At 40.8% G+C, this 24197-nt stretch overlaps 1 protein-coding gene across 4 annotated transcripts in view; it reads right to left on the bottom strand.

Moving 5' to 3' along the window:
• Positions 1–830: 830 nt before the first annotated feature.
• RASGRP1 (RAS guanyl releasing protein 1) overlaps positions 831–24197 on the bottom strand; it is an 86729-nt gene continuing 63362 nt past the window's right edge. For 2 of the 4 annotated variants that reach the window (XM_004274014.4, XM_049706920.1), the window contains 10 exons: positions 23967–24083; positions 21405–21680; positions 19835–19915; positions 15235–15339; positions 14308–14417; positions 13444–13588; positions 12681–12717; positions 11790–11942; positions 10571–10956; positions 831–3420 (listed from right to left, as the gene is read on the bottom strand). In XM_004274014.4, coding sequence (XP_004274062.1) covers positions 3286–3420; positions 10571–10956; positions 11790–11942; positions 12681–12717; positions 13444–13588; positions 14308–14417; positions 15235–15339; positions 19835–19915; positions 21405–21680; positions 23967–24083 — 1545 coding nt within the window. In that variant the 3' untranslated portion in view covers positions 831–3285. Of the gene's footprint in view, positions 3421–10570; positions 10957–11426; positions 11598–11789; positions 11943–12680; positions 12718–13443; positions 13589–14307; positions 14418–15234; positions 15340–19834; positions 19916–21404; positions 21681–23966; positions 24084–24197 lie in introns of those variants that run through there. The other 2 variants (XR_004485444.2, XM_004274015.4) reach the window with 2 other exon arrangements.

Below are 24197 nucleotides of genomic sequence, written 5' to 3'. Positions count from 1 at the left end.
AAAGAAGGTATGATAACCCCCAAAATATTTGTGATGGAGAATGTTCTGAGGAATGATACAATCTATACCTTGTAAGGGGCACAGGGTAGAGAGATTTGGAGTGGGAATTGTGGGTGGAGGAGAGTGTAGGTAGTTTAATCTCTCTTCTGGGGCCAAGTTGTCAGTGTGACTTCATTGTTTTGTATGAAGGACTATGAAATGCCAAAATGATAAATATACCACATCCAAGTGTACCAGAATACATTCTACCATGGAATTTGAGTGATTGGAATATGTCCCTGTTCTCCCCCCCCACCCCCCTTCATTAGTCTAGTTAAACAAAAGTTGGCTGATCATTAAGGAAAAATCACAGCTATCTCTAATCACTCTAGATAATCATGAGCATAAATGAATTGCTCTGGGTGATCTGTCCACTAGATTGAACCATCCTCTACCAATTCCATCCATAGCTTCAAAGTTTCTCTTCTTTACTTGCTAGTTTTCTTAGATAGAACTGTGGAATTAAAGCTGAAAGCCACAGGAATGACAACCTCAGATTTGTCTCCTTCAGTGTTAAGTATTTGTAGATATAATATTTGGGGATCACTGTAAGTCATTATGCAATAAGATGGGAAAAGGTTGAATATTTCTATATGTTACTACTTCATGTTATAGAAAGATTTAGAAAAATGTATACTGAATAATTAGTTGCTTTGCTTTTCCTTTCAGGAAGACTCAGTTTGGTTTGGTTAACAGAAGTAGGGAGTGGTCTCAGCTGTCGATTATAGTAAAAATTCAGGTGAGGCTTCTATATGTTCATGAACTAGAAGAAACACAGGACATCTATGCCGTAGGGATCCTAATGTCTTTTATCATACAAATATTACACAAAGAAAACTTACATTAGGTATCAAAAAAAAACCACCTTTACAATCTGTACATTTGTTTTTTCCTTGCAGTTCTTTTACATTATATATCTTTAAACAGAAATTCACATTTGGCCAGTAAAACAGCAAATCAATTACCAAAGAAAATAAGAAATGACACTGTTGTTAACAAGATTTGTCCTTGTTTCAGCAGATAAATATATGCCCAAATTTATTTCAAGTTGATACAAGACACAAATTTGTATCCTAGGCTTGATGAACAAAAAATTTGTTTCATATTATTTCTGTAGATTTCATTAATCCCATGTAGTTCAGAGCAAATAATATTAATTTATACACTATAGTTATTTGGCCCTTGCTGGACTGTAAAGACTTGTGATGAAACTACTGCTTCCTATCCATTTCAGTGATAAATTCTGGAATGCTTGAGACTTTCTAGCCATGTTAATTTGACTAATTAAGGAGACTGTGACCTTTTGAATTCCTCTAGATCACAAATTATTTACATAGAAACTAACCTGGGCTCTGTATTTTGGATCCTGGGTAACAAGAATGAAAAAAATTTAATTGTGTTTCATAACTATGCTTAAAGAAATTGCATTGTACCGTCTTTGGTCAGAGGAAAAGAATAGGTAAAGAATATGAATTTTAAGGATGATTATAAACTCATATTTGTTCCACATAAGGTAAATAAGTAGCAAAGTACTTCTTATAGGATTATATACCAAGTGGTGGACCTAAGCAGCCCTGCCATGGGGATTTCTGAGTTTGGATTTAGAAAAAAGTAGATTTGTGTGTAAAGTGATTCCTTAAATCACTAACTGAAAGCTAGTCACTAGCTTTTTCACTAAAGCTCAGTTCAGTACAAGGAGGTATGCAAATGGGAACTGGTCTTTCATCAAAGAAACTTCTTAAATGATATGAATTCTCCAAGGAAGCTTATACTATATATATAATTTGTTTCTGATTAAGACTTGGTGTTGTTGGCTTTAGGTTTGGAACTTTTGGTTGCTGAGATTATATGCTTGGCAGTTGGTCAACTTGTGTATGAACTTTAAGTCAGCTTGGTGTCAGGCTTTCCAAGCATGGAAGGTAAGTTCTCCCCACCAAAAGAAAATGATCATATGAATTTTTTTTTAGAGAAATAAAGAGTCTGACAAAGAAATTTGTGAATAGTTGCCCAGATAATTAAATGAGCCCATTTATCATTAACCTTAACAGAAAACTCACAGGACTCTTGTGATTTTGCCAAACAATACAATTTACATTCTGAGCAATTTCTTGATCTTGTAGCAAACTGAACTTCGTGAATTTGTGTACATGACCAAAAGTCGTTTAACTCACACATTTTACTAAAGAAGAAACAGAATTCCAAGCCACATGCATGACTGATGTTGTATATACATGATATGTACATATGTACATGCTGTCAGCTGTTATTGAAGCCTCTGATCCAATTAGCTTATTTCTAAATAGTATTAATAGTGAAGACAGTACAAGCACAAATTCAGTTCAGAAACTTCAAGAAAAAAAAAATAGGATGGCATATGAGAGTTAAACATTTTAAAAAAGCCATAAATTCTTCATTCTATCCAGTGTAGATTATATGAGGGACAAACATCATGTTTGCGTTATGTTTGTTTTAGCTAATTAGGCAGCCATGTGTGAGGTGCTAATAGCCACATTTCCAGGTACTTAACTTGGCTACTTCTTCTATGACTCAGACTAAAACTATGAGTTGACCTGTAATTGGATGATGTCATGTTGTTTAATAGTCCCTTCCTGCTCTCCCCAAATTTATGGCTACATCTCTAGAAGTTCTCTTCTAGGTAGATATCCTCATGTGTGTTAGAACGTAGTGAGGAAGAAGGGGAAAAGGCAAATTGATTAGATCTGAGGTAGTGAAGTGGGAACCAGATTTGTAAAGAATGCTGAAATATAGAGGAAGCGGTTCTACTTTTGGAATGTGAGTATTTTTCCACTATAAGCAAGCTTTGGATGGAACAAAATAAATGCCTCAGGAAAAAACGGGAAGGAAACAAATTCATTTTCCAGGGATTTTAGTTCTAAGGAAGCAGCAGCTGGGCAGGCCACATAGAAGCTATCTTGTCAGAAAACTATAGTCATGTTTTTTATCATGCTTTTGATATTAGTCCCGGTGGTGGGGGGGTAAATTCTGGTATGAATGGCAAATACTTTGCATTCTTCAGCTTTCCTCCCTTTGATTCAACTGGCTGGAAGAGAAAACCATACCACACAGTTGGAATCTTTTAAGTAACAAAAGAGTAACCAGCTTTCCTTCTTTAAAGTACCCTTTTGAAAGCCAGTCAGTCTAAGGTTTCCCAGGTCTTTGTGTTAAGAGGTTTAGTAAATGAGATCTCTGATACACTCTGCAGTTTGTGCTGCTTGAGTTTCTGGGCTAAGAACAGTCACCCTGCTCCATCTGAGCCAAGACATGATTGCTTCTTGCAAGGTGGAGGGTTTCTATCTTCTTCTGTGCATATTTCAGTTGGATCTTTAGAGCATTATTATCTGCTTTCAGGGTGTTTATTTCCTTTAAAAAAAAAAGAATGAGGTATGTTAATAAAGCAGCAACGAATGGCAAATCAGTTACAGTACTGGGAGTACTACACTTGATTGGCATCTATTCACTGTGGCTGAGAATTAAAAAGTGTTTTCAAGGCATGTATTTTGCCCTGAATAAAAAATAACACATTAAATATCAAATGAGCATGTGTAAACAACAATTAGTTTTGTTACATCAAAGATGTGAGTGGCTAGCAGGCAGAATAAACCATTCCTGGGCAATAGATGAATAATGAGAAAATCTTTGAATATTGTGTAACAGACCTAAACTTGGCAGAAATAGTCTTGGTCAGGTCTGAGGTATGAAAGCAGTGACTTGGAATTCTATGATATGTGATATTATAGTTCACATGCGATATTACATATATAATCATATTACATATTTTCTCCTCCAAATCATTGAAAACTAACAGACTCTTGAGAAAGATAAGAATTTTATCCCATCCCCGTAAACTGGGATTTATTTAATTTGCAGTGATTTAGTTATAGAGGCAGCTGTTGATTTCCAGTGTTGTAAGTGGCAGAATTTCATTCTTTGTTTATGGCTGAGTAATATTCCATTGCATGTATGTATATGCATATATATATACATACATCTTCTTTATCAATTCATCTGTTGATGGACACTTAAGTTGCTTCTATATCTTGGCTATTGTAAATAATGGTAAGAACATTGGGGTGTGTGTATCTTTTTGAATTAAGTGTTTTCATTTTCTTTGGATATATACGCAGGAGTGGAATTGCTGGATCATATAGTAGTTTTTTTCAGTCTTTTGAGAAATCTCCATAGTGTTTTCCATATTGGCTGCACCAATTTTCATTCCCCCCAGCAGTGCACGAGGGTTCCCTTTTCTGAACATCCTCATGAGCACTTGTTATCTTGTGTTCTTGATGATAGCCATCCTAATAGGTGTGAGATGATATCTCATTGTGGTTTTTTTTTTTCTTTTTTTTGCGGTACGTGGGCCTCTCACTGCTGTGGCCTCTCCCGTTGCGGAGCACAGGCTCCGGACGTGCAGGCTCAGCAGCCATGGCTCACGGGCCCAGCCGCTCTGCGGCATGTGGGATCTTCCCAGACTGGGGCACGAACCCACGTCCCCTGCATCGGCAGGCAGACTCTCAAACACTGCGCCACCAGGGAAGCCCTCATTGTGGTTTTGAATTGCACTTCTCTGATGATGGGTGATGTGGAGCATCTTTTCATGTACCTGTCGGCCATTTGTATGTTTTCTTTGGGGAAAAAGTCTATATAGTTCTTCTGTTTTGTAATCAGATTTTGTTGTTATTGAGTTGTATGAGTTCTTTACATATTTTAAATAACTCCTTACCAGATATATCATTTGCAAATATCTTCCCCCATTCAGTTGATTGCCTTTTCATTTTATTGATGGTTTCCTTGCTGTGCAAAAGCTTTTTAGTTAATGTAGTCCCATTTGATGATTTTTTGCTTTTGGTGTCATATCCAAAAATTCATTGCCAAAGACCAGTGACAAGGAGCTTCTTCCTTCGTTTTTTTCAAGGAGTTTCACGGTATCAGGCTTCATGTTTATCTCTTTGATCCATTTTGAGTGAATTTTTATCAGTGGTGTAAGATGGGGGTCGAATTTCGTTGCTCTGCATGTGCTTATCCAGTTTTCCCAACAACATTTGTGAAGAGACTTTCATTTCTGCTTGGGTGCTCTGGGCTCCCTTGTTGAATATATTAGTTGACTGTATATGCAGGGGTTTAATTCTGGGCTCTTTTCTGTTCCATTAGTTTATGTGTCTGTTTTTGTGCCAGTACCATACTGTTTTTATTACTGTAGCTTTGTAGTATAATTTGAAATTAAGTGTGGTACCTCCAGCTTTGTGCTCTTGCATCAGGATTACTTTGGTTATTCAGGATCTTTCATGGTTCCATATAAATTTTAGGACTTTTTTTTCTATTTCTGTAAAGAATTCCATTGGTATTTTGATGAGGATTGCATTGAAGCTATAGATTGCTTTGGATAGTATGGATATTTTAAGTCTTTTAAAAAAACTTATTTTGTTGAAGTCTAGTTGATTTACAATGTTGTGTTAGTTTCTGCTATACAGCAAAGTAATTCAGTTATAAACATATACATATTCTTTTTTCATATTCTTTTCCATTATGGTTTATCACAGGATATTGAATATAGTTCTCTGTGCTATACAGTAGGACCTTGTTGTTTATCCACTCTGTATGTTAATAGTTTGCATCTGCTAATCCCAAATTCCCAATCGACCCCTCCCCCACCCCTTCCCCCCTTGGCAACCACAAGTCTGTTCTCTGTGTCTGTGAGTCTGTTTCTGTTTCATGGATAAGTTCATTTAGGTCATATTTTAGATTCCACATACGGTAAGTGATATCATACAGTATTTTTCTACTGACTTCACTTAGTATGATAATCTCTAGGTCCATCCATGTTGCTACAAGTGGCATTATTTCATTCTTTTTTATGGCTGAGTAGTATTGCATTGTGTATATATATATATATACACCACTAAATCCATACTATATCTTTATCCATTCATCTGTTGATGGGCACTTAGGTTGCTTCTGTGTCTTGGCTGTTGTAAATAGTGCTGCTGTGAACAGTGGGGTTCATGTATCTTTTTGAATTATAGTTTTGTCCAGATATATGCCCAGGAATGGGATTGCTGGATCACACGGTAGTTCTACTTTTAGTTTTTTAAGGAACCCCCATACTGTTTTCCATAGTGGTTGTACCAATTTACATTCCCACCAACAGTGTAGGAGGGTTCCCTTTTCTCCACACCCTCTCCAGTGTTTATTATTTGTAGACTTTTTAATGATGGCCATTCTGACCAGTGTGAGGTGGTACCTCATTGTAGTTCTGATTTTCATTTCTCTAATAATTAGTGATGATGAGCATCTTTTCATGAGCCTTTTGGCCATCTGTATGTCTCCTCTGGAAGGAAAGAATTCAGGTCTTCTGCCAGACCTTTTAGCAATCTTAATTCTTCTGATCCATGAACACAGGATGTCTTTCTGCAAAGTCTTGTAGTTTTCATTGTAGAAATCTTTCATTTCCTTGATTAAATTTATTCCAATTTTATTGTTTCTGATGCTATTGTGAATGGGAAAGATTTCTTTTTCAGATGTTTCGTCCTTAGTGTATATAGAAATACAACTGATTCTATAAGTTGACTTTGTATACTGCAGCTTAACAAAAAATGTTTATTAGTTTCAACAGATTTTTTTGCTTAATCTTTAGGTTTTTCTATATACAGACTCATCATCTGCAAACAGTGACAGTTTTGCTATATCTTTCCTGATTTGGATGCTTTTTTACTTTCTTGTCTTGCCTAATCGCTGTAGCTGAGACTGTCAGTACTTTAGGTCATATTTTAGATTCCACATGTAAGTGATATTATATGGTATTTTTCTGACTGACTTCACTTAGTATGATAATCTCTAGGTCCCTCCATGTTGCTGCAAGTGGCATTATTTCACTCTATTTTATGGCTGAGTAGTATTGCATTGTATATATATACACCACTAAATCCATACCATATCTTTATCCGTTCATCTATTGATGGGCACTTAGTGGTGAGAGTGTTCTTGATCTTGGTGGAAAAGCTTTGAAATTTTCTCCATTGAGTATAATGTTAGCTGTGGGTTTGTCATATATGGCCCTTATTATGTTGAGGTTTATTCCTTTTATCCAGTCTGAGCAGGGTTTTTATCATGAAATTTTGTCAGATGTTTTTCTGCATCTGTTGAGATGACCACATGATTTTTATCTTTCATTTTACTAATGTGATGATTACATTTATTGATTTGCCTATGTTGAACTGTCTTTGCATGCTAGGGATAAACCCTACTTTTCATGGTGTATAAAAATCTTTTTGATGTGTTCTTGAGTTCAGTATGCTAATATTTTGTTGAGAATTTTTGCATGTATAGTCATCAGTGATACTGGTCTGTAGTTTGGTTTTCTTGTAGTTTCTTTATCTGGCTTCGGTATCAGGGTAAAACTGCCCTCGCAGAATGAGTTTGCAAATATTCCCTCTATTTTTTGGAAGGTTTTAAGAAGGACTGGTGTTAATTCTTTGAGTATTGGGTAGAATTTGCCAGTGAAGCCGTCTGATCCTGGGGTTTTCTGTGTTGGGAGGATTTTGATTACTGATTCAAAGACTTTGTTACTGGTCTGTTCAGATTTTCTGTATTTTTCTTGATTCAGTCGTTTGGTTGTATATTTCTGTAAACGTATTCATTTCTTCTAGGTTATCTAGTTTGTTGGCATATAATTACTCATAATAGTCTCTTATGGGCCTATGTATTTGTGTAGTAACACTTGTAATGTCTCCTTTTGTCATTTTAATTTTACATATTTGAACCTTCTCCCTCCCTTTCTTTCTCTCCCTCTCCCTCTCTTTCTGGCTGTGTCAGGTCTTAGTTGCAACACGTGGGATCTTCGTTGCAGCATGTGGGACCTTTCATTGCAGTGCATGGGCTCCAGAGCACATGGGCTTAGTTGCCCCACGGCATGTGGGAATCTTAGTTCCCTGACCAGGGATTGAACCTGCATCCCGTGCATTGGAAGGCAGATTCTTTACCACTGGACCACCAGGGAAGTCCCTCTTTTTTCTTAGTGTGAATAAAGGTTTGTCCATTTTGTTTATCTATCTTTTGTCAGTGTACATGAAGCTTTGGTTTGCTGTGGCGCAACTGGCTGTTTTAAGAGCAGTTACTGCTAAATGATTATCGATTTTATCTTTTTTGTCGATCCTTTCTATTTGTTTTTCTGGTCTCTATTTTATTTATTTCCAGTCTGATCTTTTTCCTCCTGATAGCAGCAAGTTGACGTGGGGCAGGCTCACCAACTCCCTTGGCTTCACAGCCCTCTCTGAGGTCCTGTGAAGCTATTCTCTTCTCTGAAGAACAGGTGGGTAGAAATCTACTGGGTGGTCTGGTGTAGAGTCACTTTTGTTTGTTTATGAATGACCAGTTTAGCTGTAAATAAAAGGAGAGAGAAAAAAGGAGCAACACATGCCACTGTGATGCTGATGTTGCTGGTCTTCAAGACTTTGAATCTCGTGTTTTTACCTTACTTATACCATACTGATTACCCCCCAAAATATGGGAGGGTAATTTGGGATACAGGAGTTGTTTCTCAACATAAATTACCTAGATAGCTGTCTGGTAGCTACTGTGTAATATTGAGTATTTGCTATGTGCCAGGTACTGTGTTACATGATTAATAGAGGTGGATATAGTATCAGACTGGGGATTTGAACCTAAGAGGCTTTGCATTTTCTTTTGTCCTGTGGTGGCTTAGAGGTATACACATACTTAAAATAATGTATAATATTTATTAATTATAATATGAATATTACATATTATTTTAAATACTCTAAAACATGCATAGTGAATTCTGGTCCTTAGGTCCCAATGACAAGGATAAAAGTAAAGAGGGTTTACCAGCTCTGGTATTACCGGGTAGGAATGAATACTGGACCTAACTAACTCAGTCACCTGAAATCTTTCTACCACCTACTTCTTGCAGCAAGAAGTCACTGTTGCCAACAACTACATTGCTCCTTTTACACGGCATGTAAAATGTCAGGATCTGAAGCAAGCTGTAGAGTGCATGGACTGTATTTTACAGAGGACCAAACAGGTCACAGAGTTTATCAGCAGGAGTAAGAAATATCTGGGACTAGAAGCACAGATCTTTGTCCCCAAGACTGAAGTTCTTTCTACTCTATCAAGTTCACTTTTCAAGGTTTCTTTCATTGTTCTTGAAAGTTGATGCTGGCTGCTTCTACCCCTAGAGAGGGCTTTGTGTCACCCGCATCGGAAGATGTTCTGATTGATTCTTAAAGCATGTCTTAAAATAGTCTGAGTGACTACTTTTAATCCAGAAAATCTGTTCTTTTCTTAAGCGTTCCTCCTAATATTATGTTTTTGTTCTAGGCACCAAACCAAGAGTTTCACGTACATTATCTAACATGTTTCTTCAATTCCTGGGGGTCTGACAGGGAAGGTACAACCCTGAGGACCAGGTAGGGAATCCTGAGAACCTCTTGGGCAGTTTTACTATGTAGTGTGTAGAATTATGTAAGGAATTCTAGCCAGTTAGATGTTGGTTTTGTGTTTGTACTGATTGATAGGCCTCCAAATGATGTTTTGGGGAAAAAAGGCAGACAGGCCTTACCCTATCTTTGGTAAGAAACTACTGGCCCATGACAAGAGGTCTGTCTAAACCAGCTCTCACCCTGAGCTTTGTACTCTAAACAAAAAGAAGTAATTAGTGATGACCCTATGGAATTGAGTATTTGGACAACTGCCTGTTGTCCCCAGTTGTCCTAGCTCCTACTTTCTTTTTTTCTATTCTTAACCTTATTATCCCCCTTCTCATCAAACCTTGGCATCATATTCTTCTTGGTAAACCTTATTTTGTCTTTTCTAACACCTCCATTAGATAACTTATGATTAGGACATTGTGAGCCTAACAGATAAAAAGCAATTCTGCTACCACAACTGTTACCATTTACTACATTATATTGCTATAGATTATAATCAATGGTGCATTTTCCAACTACTGTTGATTTAGCTGTGTGTGTATGTAAAATCAGCACATCCCCTGATGTTTTAGAGAAGAGTTCCCTCATTCTGTATTAAGAAGAAGGCTTTTTCTGCAGTGAGCTAAATAGCTTTTTTTTGATAGCATGGTGCTCACCTCCTTTTTTTTTGATGTCCAGGCAACCATGAAGGCCCCCAAAGACCTCTAGGGAGGGAGGATTTAGGCAACTTGCTTTTAAGTCTAGAAAAAGGGTGTGGTGTCACCACAGTAAAGCTGATCAATAGAAAGTGGTTTTTCTCAAGGAGCCTACTGTGCACAGAGCTTTGGGCCCTGGTACCAACACTTTGAGATTGTACCTTTATGGCAATAGGAGCCCTGTCTATCCTGTCCTAGTTACATAATGTGAACCAGGGCCCCCCACTGGTTTCTTTGAGACAAAGCAGAATCCTTTTTTTCCCCCTTTATCTTTCTAATAATCAACCTGGTCTGAATCTTCAGTTTACATGTTCTTCCCTGGTTGAGCCCCACTTTTCTCAGAGTCTGAAAAAAAGGAAAAGAGGGTACCTGTTCCAGCTCTTGGTAGGTTGGGAGTCTGAGGTGACGGAGCTCCTCCTTTGATTTTATGAGGGATTCTTTATTCTCCCACTTGACGAAAGCCCGCTTTCTGACCAAGACTGGGCTGGGGCATGGAGATGTAGTGCTGGGAAGTACATACAGAGTATCCTGGGCCGTCTTCCTTGGGGAAGATAGCACAAAGTGACTGGAAGGGCCCTCACTGCCAAGCCAAGACAGTGCTTCGGTCTGGGTGGCCTTGTGGGCAACAGTCCTCTTCAACCGAACAGAAATCTTCTGTGAGGACACTCCCATGAGCATGATGGTCCGATCCTTACTTTCTTCATTGTGTTCCACAGCCTCCCCATTAGGGAATGTGAAAGGTCCTTCCTCGGGTGCTGTAGGAAGGTACGTGACATGTTAGTACTTTGGCTCAGAAGAGCAGAGACTCAATGTTGACACATTAGTTTCAAATGAGACTTTTCTTATTGGTACAGGAGTTCCATAGGCCCAAAGTGGACTCATTTTCAAGCAGGCAGTTTAGGGGGTAAGGGGGCTGAAATCCAGGGGCCTTGCTGGCCAAGCTATGGCCACTGGTGTCAGGCTGCATCCACCCTGAGGAAAGGCCATCCTTAAAGGCTCCTTTTCTGTTGCTTTTTTCTATTTGCTTGCTTTCTTTTGCTCCCCAAAAGGTAGCGTGCCTAAGATTCCGTCCCGCGCTTTGTGTATGTCTAGGGTTTATATTTACCATTTAATAGATAACAGTGATAACCAGTAGTCGGTTTTTTCACTACAAGCAGACCTTGCCAAATAGCACTTCTACAGCAATTTTCATTTGTTTCCCATGATACACCTATGTTTAACCTACCTATTAGTCTACTTCCTGGCAGTCCTCCTCTTGTCACTATTGGGCAAAGCTCTGGGGACTGGGGAGAGATGGTCTGGAGAAGAGAAACCTCTAGGTGCAGCCCCTTTCCAGGCTTCACTCTGAGGCCTCAGACCTTCATGGTGCTCTCTGCCACTTTTCTCCCAAGAAAGTCTGCATTGTGTGTGACAGAATTGTGGTGTCCACAGGTGAAATGGAACTCTTAAAATACAGGGTGCATAATATACAGGCATGTCTGTGGTGGTTTTTATTACAAGTAGGAAGGATAAAGGTAATCTTTCCTCCCCAAATACCATATTCTTCTACCTTCACTTCCCAGGATGAACATTCCCAGTGCTTGCTTACCATGGTGCAGATCTTTGGCTCCCAGTGAGCAAGGGTTGGGCGTTGGCCCCACAGAGGTGCTGTTCTCTGTGGGGGCTGTTGAGGTCTTGGCTCGCTTCTTGCACTCGAACACAACCAGGTCTTTGCATTGTTTGTGGCAGTTCATCCCGCAGTCTGTGGACAAGACACCCTGATCAGGAAGTCTCTCACTTTCTCCTCCAGGGTCTCAAAACCACATGCATGCAGTGCTCTCGTCACACATGCCTGTCCTGTCTTCTGGAGCTAGGACACTTAACACTTCTATTGAACTTAGCATTCTTCTCACTGGGTCAACCCTGGATCTCACAACCCTGTCACAGCCCTTATGAGTCTGGGAATCAGAAGTGGCATCCTGCTCTCCTAGACAGACGTGGTGTTTTTCTTGGTCATCCTGCACATACTGCCTACTCTAAGGAGACCCTCTGGAGGCTCCCAGCTGTTAGGTCTTATTCTTTCTTCCTTGCAGTAAAAGGTCTTTTCTCCTTTACTCCTGAACTTTTCTAGTCATAAGGAAGGACAATTATCCTGGGATATCTACTGATAAAAGGAAAGCTGACAAGGGCCTTTGGTAATCACTTATCTTTTGTTTCAGAAGTGATTCTGTGCCTGTCTTTGGGGACCCATGACCATATGACAGCATAATCTACCAGTCATCCCTATTTCCAGGGCAAACAAGGCAAAGTGAGGCTCTTGTAATGAGCTGCATAACTAGTCACCCAGATTCCTCTCTTCTTTGTGGTGGCAATCACTCTCAGGGGTGCTCTAGGGAAGCCAGTTTGAAGATGAGGTTGTGAGGTGTGCTGAGAAGCTGTGGACTGAATGGACAACTACTATGGGTAGAGAGACAACACACTGGACAAAGCTGGGCCTTACCTTTACACCGATACCCTTGTTTGATCACTCCCCAGAGCTGTGGGACAAAGAAGAGACAGTTAGAATGCACCACAGGTCCTTCATCTACCTGGTAGGAGGCTAGACATCCATTCTTTGTTTTCCCTCATTCTACTCTACCTCAAGTGGGAAGGACACCTCATTTTTCTCTCATGTGTCTTAATCCCTCCTGGCCTTAAACTGAAAACAGGAAAAGTTTGTGCTGATCAGAGGTAAATGTTCTCAAGAAGCTTACTACAGTGGATTTATGACCCAGGCCTGAAGTGGATGAATCACAGGACAATAGGCTTCTTGAGACTCCAAACTAAAGAGCAAGTATACAGAATCCTGGGGTCACGAACTGAGTTTAGGAGGAAACTGTTGGTTGCGGTGGGACAGGGGAGGGGCAGAGCCCAAGTGACTTCTTAAAAGGCAGTTCCTTTTGAAGGGTTGAGGATGTCTCATATTTCTCTTTTCTAACAGCATATGGATATAATACTTTAAAAGTATATCCCAAATTCAACATTTCCTCACCATTTATCCCAGGCCCTTCTACCAGAGGAGAAAATAAACCAGGAAGAAACGGGAAAAGATGAGTGCAAGTAAAACCCATGCATTTGAGGACGAGGTTATTGTAGGTGTTTGCTTAGGCTCTAGGCAGGAAGAGTTGATAAAGGTGCATGAGGTCTGTACCTGGCTTAATCACTTTAAACTGTCTCATACCCCTCCCCACGTTCAACCCCAAAGCACTCTGAGAACAACTCACAAATCCAGCACAGTTGTCACAGAAAGTGGGCTTCAGGTAGGTTGTCTCTTGGAAGTTGTGAGGAAAGCCCAGGCCCAGCTTGGAGTAGATGGAGCTGGCCCTCATGAAGTAGGCAGTGATCTCTTCTCTGCTGATGAGACCTTCCCTGCCCGCAAATGAGAGAGAAGGATGTGAGTGGGGCTGGGTAGCAAGGCAGCTTCTAGCCTTAGAAACTCACTCTCTTTGTATCCTTGAGGGGTAGTACAGTATGTATTACCTGACACTTCCATGAGCCCTCCTTTTAATAAGGATGTCTGGGTAGCATGTGTAAGGAGGTGAGATGGCATTACTCATTTCCACAGAGTCACTCTTTGGCTAAACGAGGTTTTCCTAACTAACTTAACCACCATCCACAAGACTTGAAAAAGAAGTGATGGAAATGTGGGTATAGGGAAATATCTTATGCTGAGGTTTCTGACTTTAGACAGCACCTACTATATAACTGTAACCCACCAACCAAACATTTGGTTTCACACAGAGAACCAACTTCTTGAGAAAAGTAAATATGCAAAATATTAGTAAATATTAGTTGTTCCTCATAATCTGTAAGGACAAAGCAAGAAGGAAGACTAAACTTTTTCTTACTTACAGTTGACTAGATTGTTCCTAAACTGGCAGAATTATGGAGTCTTCGCATTTAAAACATGCATTTTTCATGGTGAAGCCGGACAGGCATCTGCTTGATAATGGCTCTCTTAGCACTGAGATTCATTAAGTGACCACATCAGCAACACATCTGAGTTTACAAATTCTTCTAGTAACGCACCCATAAAGCATTCTTACCAACAGGTTCACAGCCACATATTCCCATACACAAACCCTCACCTGTCTTTGTCCATCACACAGAAGGAAAATGGAAAACTCGCAGCAATCTTTTCAAATTCTTCCTGGGAAATGTATCCATCCTGGTCATGATCATAGTTCTTGAATACAGACTGTGAAAAAGGAGTTTCTTTGGTGATTACGAAAGAGAAACCAATCATAGCCAAATGACAAAGGGGCCAGAACACCTCAGTCTGAGTGAGAGGAACAAGGAAACCTGCTCCTTAAGCTGCTGCCGAGATTCAGTGGGTCACATCCCAGGTCTCTGCAGGTACCAGCATCTGGAGGGTGGCCAGATGCTTTCAATTCCATTAGCATGTCAATATGCCCTCACCCCAGCTGCTCTGTACTCCTAGCTCACTGCACAGCTCAGATTGCCACTTCTTTGTGTAGCTTCTTTGTGTAGCTTCTACTAACAGCCCAGTCGGAAGTGCTCCCTACCCCGTCTTAATCCTCTACCAATTGTTCTGTCACTTGCTGGCTTGTTCTTTTCTTGTTACACTGGAATGGTCCACAGGATAAATGTAGAAATATGAAGGTATGTACCCCTCCTCAGCATTTAGCACAGTGAATTGAATCAAGCAGTGTCACACTTTTCAGTTTTAGATTCTCATCACCCTTACTTACACTCAAATCTTTTCCAACCTCTCTCTGCCCCCAAATCAACTGACAACCTTTAAATACATGATCTCTTGCTAGGCCTTTAAGAGGTACACCTCCCCCCAGAAGAGGCCAAAGTGTGTTGGCAAAATGTAACTTCTGAACTGTTCTGCAGCCACAATATGAGAAGTAACTGGTTCCCTGTGCTCACATAGGAACGAGTTTCAAGTTTCTTACCTTTGTGTTTCTACCACTGTGCTCCCCTCTCCCCACACACACTAAGCCAGGCAATGCCTTGCTTTTCATCTGTGCAAACACAGCTGTACTTACATCCACCATCCTCTGGACGTGTTTGCTTATGGTCTTTGGATCAGGTTTGGGAGATACTCCAGAGGCCCAGTCCACAACTACTGGTGGCTTTGAAGGTGTTAGTGGCTAAAATGAAATATTCAGAGAAATCCCCATGACTATAATGCAATGCTATAACCTTAAGCTCCTTCCTTTCCCATTACCTCGTAGCTGCAGCTGTGGACAACCCTCAACTATGTGCAGTGGCAAGGAGCAGAGGGCCCGCACGTAACTGAAATCTAGAACAGTAACCTTGGCTAACACAAGTGTTGTGCTTTACAGTTTACAAAGAGCTCCTCACATACATTGTCTCCATCTAAGATAATTTAAAATTTTCAATATGCCTGGAGTTTCACTTCCCTCTCTATTAAAGCTTTTGTTGAAGCTATCGACAAAGAGTAAAGTAGATCATTTAAATTTTCTCTCTCTAAAGCAACTACAGAAAGAAGAACAAACAAAACCCAGTTAGTAGAAGAGAAATCATAAAGATCAGAGCAGAAATAAATGAAATAGAGATGAAGAAAACAATAGCAAAGATCAATGAAACTAAAAGCTGGTTCTTTGAAAAGATAGACAAAATTGATAAACCTTTAGCCAGACTCATCAAGAAAAAGAGGGAGAGGGCTCAAATCAATAAAATTAGAAATGAAAAAAGTTGCAACTGACACCACAGAAATACAGACTACTACAAACAACTCTGTGCCAATAAAATGGACAACCTAGAAGAAATGGACAAATTCTTAGAAAGATACAAGCTTCCAAGACTGAACCAGGAAGAAATAGAAAATATGAACAGACCAATCTTAAGTACTGAAATTGAAACAGTGATTTAAAAACTTCCAACAAACAAAAGTCCAGGACCAGATGGCTTCACAGGTGAATTCTATCAAACAAAAAAAAACAAAAAAAGAGTTTAACACCTGTCCTTCTCAAACTCCTCCAAAATATTGCAGTGGAAGGAACACTCCCAAGCTCATTCTAGGAGGCAACCATCACCCTGATACCAAAACCAGACAAAGATACCCACCCCCCCCCCCCGACCGCAAAAAAAAGAAAGAAATTACAGGCCAGTATCACTGATGAACATAGATGCAAAAGCTCAACAAAATATCAATACTAGCAAACCGAATCTAACAATACATTAAAAGGATCATATACCATGATCAAATAGGATTTATCCAGAGATACAAGGATTTTTCAATATCTGCAAATCAATCAGTGTGATACACCACATTAACAAACTAAAGAGTAAAAATCATACGATGATTTCAATAGATGCAGTTAAAAGCTTTTGACAAAATTCAACACCCATTTATGATAAAAACTCTCCAGAAAGTGGGCATAGAGGGGACCTACCTCAACATAATAAAGGCCATATATGACAAACCCACAGCTAACACCATTCTCAATGGTGAAAAGCTGAAAGCATTCCCTCTAAGATCAGGAACAAGACAAGGATGTCCACTGTCTCCAGTTTTATTCAACATAGTTTTGGAAGTTCTAGCCATGGGACTCAGAGAAGAAAAATAAAAGGAATCCAAATTGGAAAAGAAGTAAAACTATCACTGTTTGCAGATGACATGGTACTATACACAGAACATCCTAAAGATTCTACCAGAAAACTACTAGATCTCATCAGTGCATTTGGTAGTTTCAGGATACAAAATTAATACACAGAAATCTCTTGCATTCCTACACACTAACAATGAAAGATCAGAATGAGAAATAAAGGAAACAACCTAATTTACCATCGAATCAAAAGAATACCTAGGAATAAACCTACCTAAGGAGACAAAACACCTGTACTCCGAAAACTATAAGACACTGGTGAAAGCAACTGAGGATGACACAAACAGATGGAAAGATATACCATGTTCTTGGATTGGAAGAATAAATATTTTCAAAATGACTATACCACCCAGAGTAATCTACAGATTCAATGTAATCCCTATCAAATTACCAATGGCATTTTTCACAGAACTAGAACAAAAAATTTTTAAATTTGTATGGAAACACAAAAGACCCCAAATAGCCAAAGCAATCCTGAGAAAGAAAAACGGAGCTGGAGGAATCAGGCCCCCTGACTTCAGACTATACTACAAAGCTACAGTAATCAAAACAGTATGGTATTGGTGCAAAAACAGAAATATAGATCAATGGAACAGGATAGAAAACCCAGAAATAAACCTACACACCTATGGTCAATTAATCTATGATAAAGGAGACAAGAATATACAGTGGAGGAAAGACAGTCTCTTCAGTAAGTGGTGCTGGGAAAACTGGACAGCTATGTGTAAGAGAATGAAATTAGAACATTCTCTAACACCATACACAAAAATAAACTCAAAACAGATCAAGACCTAAATGTAAGGCTGGACACTATAAAACTCTTAGAAGGAAACACAGGCAGAACACTCTTTGACATAAATCGCAGCAAGATCTTTTTTGATCCACCTCCTAGAGTAATGAAAATTAAAAAAAATAAACAACTGGAACCTAATTAAACTTAAAGGCTTTTGCACAGCAAAGGAAACCATAAAAAACAAAAACACAGCCCACAGAATGGGAGAAAATATTTGCAAATGAAGTGGCTGACAAAGGATTAATCTCCAAAATAAACAACTCATGCAGCTCTATATCAAACAAAGCCACAAACGACCCAATCAAAAAATGGGCAGAAGATCTAAATAGACATTTCTCCGAAGAAGACATACAGATGGCCAAAATTCACATGAAAAGATGGTCAGCATCACTAATTATCAGAGAAATGCAAATCAAAACCACCATGAGGTATCACCTCACACTGGTCAGAATGGCCATCATCAAAATGTCTACAAACAATAAATGCTAGAGAGGGTGTGGAGAAAAGGGAACCCTCCTACACTGTTGGTGGGAATGTAAATTGGTACAACCACTATGGAGAACAGTTAAAAGCTAAAAATAGAGCTACCATATGATCCAGCAATCCCACTCCTGGGCATATATCTGGAGAAAACCATAATTCGAAAAGATACATGCACTCCAGTGTTCACTGCAGCACTATTTACAATAGCCAGGACATGGAAGCAACCTAAATGTCCATTGACAGAAGAAAGGATAAAGAAGATGTACATATATATGATGGATTACTCAGCCATAAAAAAGAATGATATAATGCCCTTTGCAACAACGTGGATAGACCTAGAGATTATCATACTAAGTCAGTCAAATATCATATATCACTCATATGTGGAATCTAATTTAAAAAATGATACAAATGAACTTATTTACAAAACAGAAACAGACTTACAGATATCAAAAACAAACTTATGGTTACCAAAGGGGAAATGTTGGGGGGAGGGATAAATCAGGAATTTGGGATTAACATACACACACTACTATATATAAAACAGATAACCAACAAGGACCTACTTTACTCAATATTCTGTGATAACCTATATGAGAAAAGAATCTGAAAAAGAATATATGTATACGTATAACTGAATCACTTTGCTGTACACCTGAACAGCAGGTACACTCCAGTAACATTAAAAAAATTTTTTCCTCTCTGTTCTCTACTTACTATTTAGTAGAGACAAGGATGAGGAGAAAAATAGCTAAAAGGCAGGAAGACACGCAAGAAAAAAAAAACAAGAAGTGAGGCCTAGACAAGCTGAGATGGAATCCATTCCTAAGTATCTGAGACTTGGCCCAAATTAAAATCTCTTCAAAAAATGAAAGAAGGTCCCCTTTTCGTTGGAATGCCCTCCAACACCCTGAAACCTGCCGAATGTGTTCAGTAAACATCTTTGGTTACAATAGTATGCTAGAACTTGGTCTTTCTGTATAGAAACAATGAAATTTAGCCATCTGAACAGATAAGCTGAATTTCTCATGTACAGGCAACTCTCTACCCTTGAGTACCACTTGCTTTGGAGCTGGGGAGCTGCCCAGGAGACTGTGGGAATTATTGGTTCTTCAGAAGGAAGACTGAAATTATTTCACCTGCCTGTAGGAAGCCAGGGCCAGATAACCTGTGAAGTCCCTACTGTGCAGCCAGGACTGTGCACAGGACTTCTCATCATAAGAGGTCAAAAGACCCAGCAGACTGCTCTTTCTGACCCACGTGAATACAAGATGTGGGGGCTTTTCTATCTACCAAGTTGAAAATCCTCTGAAGCTGAGCATCTGATTAATATACATATCATTATCATCAACAAATCATGAAGAGAAACAACTGCCTTGAGGACGCTTTATAATTAATAGGAGGGAGAGGTCACTCCAGCCTACCATGCTATATCCCTTCTCTAAGTAGTAAACCACTGGCTGATTCCCCCACTCCTTCTGACACTCATGGCATGTAGTTATTTACTGTTCACATATTAGTCTTATCCCCTCGAGTTGTGTACAAACTCTTTACGGTCAGGAACTATTCCTAATACATATGCTGAAGCTTTCCTTATTCCTAGCACAATGTTGGGCACATAGTAAAAAGATAATATGCTTTTTAACCTGAACTAAAGTCCATTCCCAGATGGATGACCTTGATGAGAGGCTTGTAAGGCACCTGTTACACATGGGCATCTTAATATGAAAAACTCACTGGGGCTTTGTGGTTCCTGGGTTCCCGGGCATAAGAAAGCTCGTAGATTTCGTCTTCAGTGTAGTAGAGATCTAGGGATAACTGCAGATCAAAGGAGAACAGAGTTAATTGCTAGGATGCTGTTTGCCTTTCCCAGGGCCGATGTGTTTCTTGGTTCTTCCTCTCTAGTGGTTTACCCTTTTAGGCTGTAAGTCATTTGTTTTTAAAAATTCACAAAATTTTGGGGGTATAACATCACTATTGCAGTAGGGCAAGCGTTAGTTTTTGTTAAGGTATTTTTAAACTTTGGAGAAGTCTCAAGATGCCCACTTTTAAACTATGGTTTAATAGCTAAGCTTCTAGGCAGAGCTTAGGCCAAAGGCCCTATCTAGTCAGATGGTCCACACCTCACGTGTTCTCTCCCAAAGCAGATGGATGATCTGAAAGGACAGTTTGCATGGCCTGATACCATTAAAATTTGATTCCAGCAACAGAACCCAGTTTAAATGATAACAGGTAATATCAAACAATATTTCTTATATTTCATATAAGAAAAACCTTAGAGGAGAGAGGTCTTAGAAATAATCTTGTTCTTAATCTGGATTCTGTGGATGGGCTTCAGGGGGTTCAGAACTCAAAAACATCCATATTTTTGAGTATATATGGCTTACGTATATTTTGGGAGGGAAATGCTTAGTTTTCCTCACAGAATTTGTGAACCAAGAAAGTTAAGGTTCAGTGCCTCTTTCCTCAGATGATGCGGTCTAAGGCTGAAACTAGCCAAGGTCACCTGGACAATTAGCAAAAGGGCTGGGATTAGACACCAGCTGGATGCAAAGCCTGAGGCACTATCAGAATAATCCTGTGAGGTAGGAAGAGGCTACAGTGATTATTCCATTCTACAAAAAAAGCAGATTAAAAATTGTCTAATTTTAGAACTGAAAGAGAAGGGAGAAGTCATCGCAGAGATGAATCCCTCTGATTTTACAGAGAAGGAAACAGAGAGAGTTATGTGCCCACAGTCAGTCACACAGCTGGTGAACTATAGAATCACAGGTCTGGAAGGGAGTTCATCTGATCTCACCCCCCACCCAAAGTGCAAATCCTGGTCTCCTGCATCACAAGTGTTCGCCTGCCCTTGGCTTAAATGTCTCTGGGATCCAAGCCAGTGGTAGCAGGACCCAAATAATGAACCTATTTTTTTCTTTTTTTTTAAACTCAATGCCTTGTCCTTTTTTTAAATGAAAGCCGACTGTCTCCAATCTCTTACCAAGCCTTGTATCCTGATTTGCTATCAGCTCCTCCCAGAGAGCTTAGGACTGGCTTTTGTAGGGGGAGGGGAACACTCCTAGAGGTCCAGAGGGCATGGTGCTTAAGAGCACAGCCCCGGAGTCCCACCACCCAGGTCTGAGCCCAGGATCTGCTGCTTAATAATGTGTGGCTTCTGGCAAGTTACGTCTTTGTGCCTCAGAATCCCCATCCATAAAATGGAGGTAATGATAGTATCCACTTCATAGAGTCCTTGTGAGGCTTAACTGAGCTGATCTTTGATGAGGTAGCGCTCAGTAATTTGTCTCCCATGGAGCCTCACCGTCAGCAGGTGCACCAGGTCCTTGTTGGCCTCCAGGGGTGGGGCCACCTCTTGCAGCTGGACCAGTTCATTGATATGATTGTAAAGGGCCAGCAGCTTGTGGACGTTCACCTTCCCCTCCTCCAGATAGTCGGGCATGGCTTCATACAGGGAGATGAGGTCCTTGAGGTGTACCCCCAGGATGGGGATCTTGAAGTGGGTGCACTCCCCGTAGGCACGCCGGTAGTTGTCATAGTTTCTGCAGGAGGACAGCAGCTCGGTCATCTCACCCAGAACCTACAAAGCAGAGGAAGGGAGCCAGTCACAGGTACCATCCAGGCAGGCTGCGTTTCTGCAGTGGCTGCCTTTTACTCTCAGCTCCTACCATAATTTCACCCCATCCCTGATTTGTCAGGCAGGGGGTGGTCCACCTAAAGGTGTAGATTCTGACTCCCCAGTTAAAACTCCAGCTTATGTCAAACATCGCAGAGTAGATTTAGAAAACGCAAGGTGTGCTTTACAACATAACTGGAAAATTCTAGATGAGGTTTTATTTACCATTTTTATGCTAAAATTGTTCTTTAAAAAAATAAGTAAGCACACGATAAAAAAGATTTTAAAAGTACAAGAGTATACAGTGCATAGTAAGTGTCTCTCTGACCTCTACCCCAAGCCACGCAGTCCCCTTCCCTAGTGTCTTCCGAATGATTCCAAAGACACTGCACCGCACAACACTTCAAGTGTGCTGCCCACGCAGCTGGCGCGGGGAAGCGTGTTTCCAGCGTGGGGCTTCAGTCACCTGTCAAGTGTTGTTATTCCTTATGCTGTGCTCTGTGGGCCTTGGCTCGGTGAGTCTCAAGATGGGCCTATGCCTAGGAAGCAGGCGACATTCCACCCATGGACCGAAACCCTGGGTAGGGAGACTGAACAGACTAGACCAATTCCCAGCAATGGACCTGAGAGAGGACGAGGCAGAGGCCGTGGGGAGCTCTGCGTTAGAGCCTGTGCTCTGCCGTGGCCAGAGGGCGCGTGGCCGCTCCCAGCACAGCAAGGGCACAGCCAGGTCTGCTGTTCCTTCCAGTGCACCTGCTTTAAGTCAGCACGCAGTTCACAGAACCCCACCCCCACGTGTGGTGACCAGCCTTCTCAGAAGCAAAGACAGGAAGGACAGACTCACGTCACAGCACAAAACAACCATTTTAAACACTGTGCCGGAAATTCCTGTAATAAAATCATGGCCTAAAGAAGTACCCTTTCTCCCGATGAAGAGCTTGAGGTCTGGGAGTCAGCCCCCGGCAGCCATGTGGCTGCCAAGAGAGCCTCCTCACACACCTCTAGGAAACAGGGCGCGCGAGTGTGGAGTGTGGGAAATGCTCACAAGACGAGAGACTAGCAGCAAAGATGAGAGGTATTTTTGTTCCCTTTGGAAGGTGACATAAACTACTGCAGGACACTAGCTTTAATTCTGGACTTAGGAATTCACTATGCAGACCACCCTGAAGGTCAAGCAGCTACAGACAGGGGGGGACAGGGGGACAGGGGGACCCCAAGCTGCAGAGCAGCAAGCTACATCTCGTAAACGAAATGACACGAAGGCCCTTGAAATTCTGTGATTCTCTCCCTCCGAGACACAGGCAGTCTTCAGTTGTTCTGCCTGCTCCCAGCCAGCACTATGAGGGAATTATAAGGTGACCAGACCACTGGGAGGTGGGGGTGGAGCGGTGTCCCCAGACCCCAGCATTGTCAGAGCAAGGATGATTAATAAGAGGCTTTCTGAAAGGAGGCTCAACACCTGGGAAAACGGATGTGGCAACGAGGCTCATACATCTCTCCCTAAGAAGAGAGCTCGCGAGGGGACTGGGGTTTGAGTTCAGTAAGGGAGGCCAAATGAGATGAAATACCCAGAGCAGCTGTTATCAAACCCACACCATAAATAGCTGCATTTATACCTGTACTATATCATAGTGGTTTACATGTGTGATAACAGCCGTAGGTATAAAGGATTAAAGTCCTTTCTATAAAATCTAATAACGTAGGAAAGTACATAGGACACTTAAGAAAAATGTTCCTCAATAAAATACCACCTATTAAAAAATGGTACCTGAAAAGCTCATTTCCAACTATCTGGCAAAATTCAGCTCTCCATAATGTCACTCTCCAAGGGTTCCAGCTAGCTAGGTTTCTAACGTGTCACTAAATAACCTCACTTGACATGCAGACTGAACTATGGTCACTGAACCACTCTTCCTTGCTAGAGCAAGTGAGTTCTCACTAAAGATGGTGACTCCAGATACTCAGTGGCATACGAACATGGGAAAGACACACACATTGTTTCAAATCACCAGCAGGAACGGGTGCAGTAACACTGCGGCCAGACTGAGTCACAGTCACCCTCAAATCTGTGACATCCCCGTTCCTGTCCTGTGGGTTTTCTTAGGGGTTGCTTCCTTGGTATTTTGCCTGGTTGGAAAGGGATGCTTTGGTTCGGAAATGCTCTCTGGGCTGCCCCTCAAGGAGGAAACGCTGACGCTAGTCCTAGGAATGCTGCTAAGGGGCCCGGGAGGAGACAGGAGGAGCACTGACCTTATTGATTTCATGCGGGACATGTGAACTTGTCTCCTTGAGCCTGGAGATTGAGCTGTGACAGAGCCCTCCTATCACAGCCATCAACGTATTGAAGTTCTGTAGTTGGTGGAGCTTCTGTGACACAGAAAACAGAGTCACTGTACATGTCACTTACATGGGAGCTTAGATGCTGCCTCTCATCTCTGTGTTATGAGTCTTCCTAATTCTGGCCAAAGGCTAGCAATCAGG

Source organism: Orcinus orca, chromosome 2 (assembly GCF_937001465.1).
Source record: "Orcinus orca chromosome 2, mOrcOrc1.1, whole genome shotgun sequence".
NCBI classification, from domain to species: Eukaryota; Metazoa; Chordata; class Mammalia; order Artiodactyla; family Delphinidae; genus Orcinus; species Orcinus orca.
Note: the sequence above shows the minus strand (reverse complement) of the source record. Positions and strands in the feature narration are given on the sequence as shown.